The 3,925-nt window shown below is 37.4% G+C and overlaps 1 protein-coding gene across 1 annotated transcript in view; it reads right to left on the reverse strand.

Annotated features, from left to right (window-relative positions):
* Positions 1-3,445, reverse strand: part of LOC104491200 (obg-like ATPase 1) — a gene marked incomplete at both ends in the record, with an annotated part of 12,917 nt that extends 9,472 nt beyond the window's left edge. Inside the window, one exon of the mRNA XM_010133586.1 lies at positions 3,270-3,445. Within this exon, the coding sequence (XP_010131888.1) occupies positions 3,270-3,445 (176 nt within the window). The remainder of the gene's footprint in view (positions 1-3,269) is intronic.
* Positions 3,446-3,925: the final 480 nt, after the last annotated feature.

Raw genomic sequence — 3,925 nt, forward strand, 5'->3', positions numbered from 1 at the left:
AGCAGGGGAAAGCAGGCAGTTAAAAATCCAAAAGCAATACAGGTAAGAAAGCTGGCAAGTCCTTCATCCGAACGAACCACAGAACTTTCACATCTCTCAACCACTTAAAACTCTTAAGAAATTCTTAAGTGTCTCTGCCTTAAATTACTCCAAAAACGGTGGGAAAAGGAAAACAATAAAAAAGAGACAAAAATTTTTACATTGTGCCTTAAAAACAAAGCAAAAATCAAACTATAAATACCAAGCTTTTTCCCTTGTAACCTCATAGTTTTCCTGAAAGGGAAGATGACTGGGAACACTCAGAGCACAGACACGAGACATTTGGTGCACACCTCTGCTACGGAAAGAACAGAGCATTAGTACTGGCTGTGTATTATAATGGTGAGTAACTTAAAAAGGGAAATCTTGAGAAGTTCTCTCACATCTCCCAGTCCCTCCCTCCCTTCCACCCCCACCATACCCCACCCCCTTTTTTTTTTCCTTTTTGAAGACAGTCTACATCATCTCTTAATGACTTTTCTGCCCTTGAGAGAGGAAACCTTCAACAGTAGCCACAAGCTGCAAGGAAATAATATTATGGATTGTGCTGGAGATGGAACCCTCTCTGTGCCCAACAACCTAAGTGCAAAATGCAACAGTTTGGGGAAGTGCATAATGATCAAACAGCCAAAATACACTCCCAACATTTGGCTACTGCTTTTGGGAGGCATAATCTTTAACTGTTTTTCACTGATCCCATATGGTTTCTCTCCTAGACCCTTAAGTCATTTACTGCACAGTTAATCACACCGTACACTATATAAACGCAACCACAGACCTCCTCTGCAACACAAAACATTGAAGGCAAAGAGACAAAGCAAACTGTACAGGAACACCCCACAACCCAGTGGCTGAACATCTAAATAAACCATCTAGTGCCCGGAAAAGCCCGAGAACTGATGTTCCAATCTCACAACTAAAAAAACCTATTTGTAGAAGCCATGTAACTAGGCCTAAGGATTAATTTACCAGGAAAAGTAACCAAGCAGAGCTTTCACGGGCCTTTACCATTAAAAAAAGTCCGCTTTATTAAGGTCTAATGTCTACCTTACAATTCAAGCGTACAAGTCACAGAGGAAGACAAGCAAGAAGGTCCAAGATCAGCAGGGCTCACAGACGTGATGCCCCACAGCACTTTCCTGAAAGGATTTCCTAGTGATGGTAGTTCTTACATGCAGCCTTTGTCAAGAGGAGCATTAATTTGTGCCTCTCCACTCTGTTCAGCCAACCCTTTCCTTGAAACAAAGAAACTTAATGCCTTTGAAACCTCTGTTGTTGTTGACAAACTCAGCTGAGACTGGTCAAGTGTAACAGCCATTACTAAGAACCTGGAGTTTTCTGTGCGTGTGTTCATAAAGAGAGGATAAAAAAATAAGGATGGGAAACGGAAGCTACCAGCACAAGATGACAAAGTCATTTGGATTGGTGACCTACAGGTCAAGTAACAGTTAGGTGACTGAAAAGGCAAAAAGAAGATGAGAGATAAGAAAATGAAGCTGGACAAAGACAACAGTAATGCAGATTTTACAGTTTTAATTAATTTAAATAGCATTTCTGTATTTTATTTACTCTTTTGATTTGAGAATAATCTGACATTTTCTGTTTTCAAACACATACCAACCTCCTGTAGTTAAAAAAAATTAGCAAGAACAGCTCTGTCATACAACAGTAACTGTACCTACTACCCCTTACAGTTACGATAACTATTAAGAATTTTATTTAAAACACACTTCAGTTACGTCTCTCTGTAATCACTGAAGTGCTGACTATGACTTTAGCACAGGAAGAACACCAAATATGATATGAAATCCTCAAAGCATTCAGAGAGGTACACTCAAAAACTGGACGAGAACGTCTCCATCACGAGGAGCCAATCAAAGCTGTTTCCAGCCTCACAATAATGTGAGAAGTGCACAAGACTGAGGCAGAACAGCATCACAACACTCCTCATTTTCATCATCTCATACCAATGTAAAATTTACCCTTAGGCTGAACTTTGAATTCACTATGGACAGGATTTTTGCTTGTCCCTTTCTTGAAGATGAATTAAAAGGTGACAGACCATGTGGATGTTATTTGAAATTGGAGGCATAAGCTGCACTGTTCCTCTAAAGAGAGGTGAGACATTTTGTAAATGATAAAAATCACTGCCCATGTGTACCCAAAGCTGGGCTGACACATATCAGATAAGACCTGAAATGAAGCCTACCTTACACCAATCGGGGAATAAAATACTTTTGAAACCAGATGAAGACCAGCTCTTCAACAGAAGCTACCAAAGAAGTGTTTTTTAACAGTGCATCATTTTGCAGAATGTTCACTTTCCTATTCACTCCAAACACTAGGTAGGGCCAACGAATTTCACTGCAATTCAATACTGACAAACTATAACACCAAAACTGATGTTTTTCTTACTACTTGCTATCTAAAAAGCCATGGGAGAAATCCATACTTCTACTTAAGTGTTAAGCATAAATTTCCACACTAATACACTGCTGTAATAATTAGAGAACGCACTTTATATACCACCCAAAATATTTACAGAACTGAAATAAAGGAAAATTAATAACTAGAATACTGGCAAAGCATAGCAGACTCGAAAGTCAAGCAGTGGTAAAATAATCTTTTACCAAAATACACTTGGAAATTAGTTACTATACATTTCTAATTTACAAAGAAACCCCACTACCACTCTGTGATAATTGAGCTCATTTAAGCAGCTCTCCACAACAACAATCTAAAATTAATTTCAGCTAGCAATCTTTATTTAACGTGCACTAAAAGGCACAAAGGGCAACCACACCAAGAAAAGGTATTCACTTGGCAACCATGGGAATACTAGTATCAACATCAGAATAGAACTTTACAGAAAGAATAATTCAGAAATGACTGCTGGACTTGAAATTAGTTACAACTAAACACTGACATGTTTTTCAAACCATCAGCAATTCTCATATAAAGCAGCAGGAGCAAGAAAATAACAGTTAAACATAAAAAATTAACACTAGCTTTAGCAGTGAAGTCTTACACTGTCAACACAGCAAATAATTCATTCTAATAACTTCTCAACTCATAATAATAATAATTACTTTAAAATACACATTAAAAAAGTAGTACATATACACTATATATGTGGGAGATCAATAACGAAACCCAACAATACAAAAATTTCAATTAAATACAGACAGTCCTTGATGACTTACTTTTACAGGTCGCATTCTTATACTTACATATTCAGGTTTTAATTTCTTGTCCCCTCCTCTTACAGCTACTTTTTCAAGCTTGTCTATACTCTGCATGATCAGCTCCTCATCTTTAAGTCTAAGTTCCTCATGTATTATTTCAATGTCACGAACAGGATCTACACTTCCTTCAACATGAGTGATATCATCATCTTCAAATGCTCCTGAAACAAAAGAACACTTAAATTACATACTAAGCTAAAAAGACAAGACATATATATTTACAACATAGTATTAAGAGTCAAGTTAAAGTCAAGTTAATAGGTCTGTCACACTGCCTGTATACAAGTGTCACCCGCAATATTTTGTATCATATGGTTTAGTCTGTTAATTTACATATCAACTCCAGAATCCAAGGCTTTATACAGATACATTCAAAGCACAGGGCTTCATTTTGGGAGAGCACTTAACACATCTTCAAGAGTTTCTTCTAAGCAGAAACAGGCTAGAGCGCTTTCCTGAAAACAGGTACCACTGTATTTAACAGTATCTAACCTGGCAGAAACAAACACAGTAGCTAAACTGGACATCGCAGAACATTTTAATACATACAGTAATGACTAAAAGACCCATGAAAAGAAAACCTTACAAATCACCCTGGCAGCCATCACTGGCTGACCAATTTTATGCATTAAGGAAAAAAA

Source organism: Buceros rhinoceros, unplaced genomic scaffold, assembly GCF_000710305.1.
Source record: "Buceros rhinoceros silvestris isolate BGI_N320 unplaced genomic scaffold, ASM71030v1 scaffold46293, whole genome shotgun sequence".
Classification (NCBI taxonomy): domain Eukaryota; kingdom Metazoa; phylum Chordata; class Aves; order Bucerotiformes; family Bucerotidae; genus Buceros; species Buceros rhinoceros.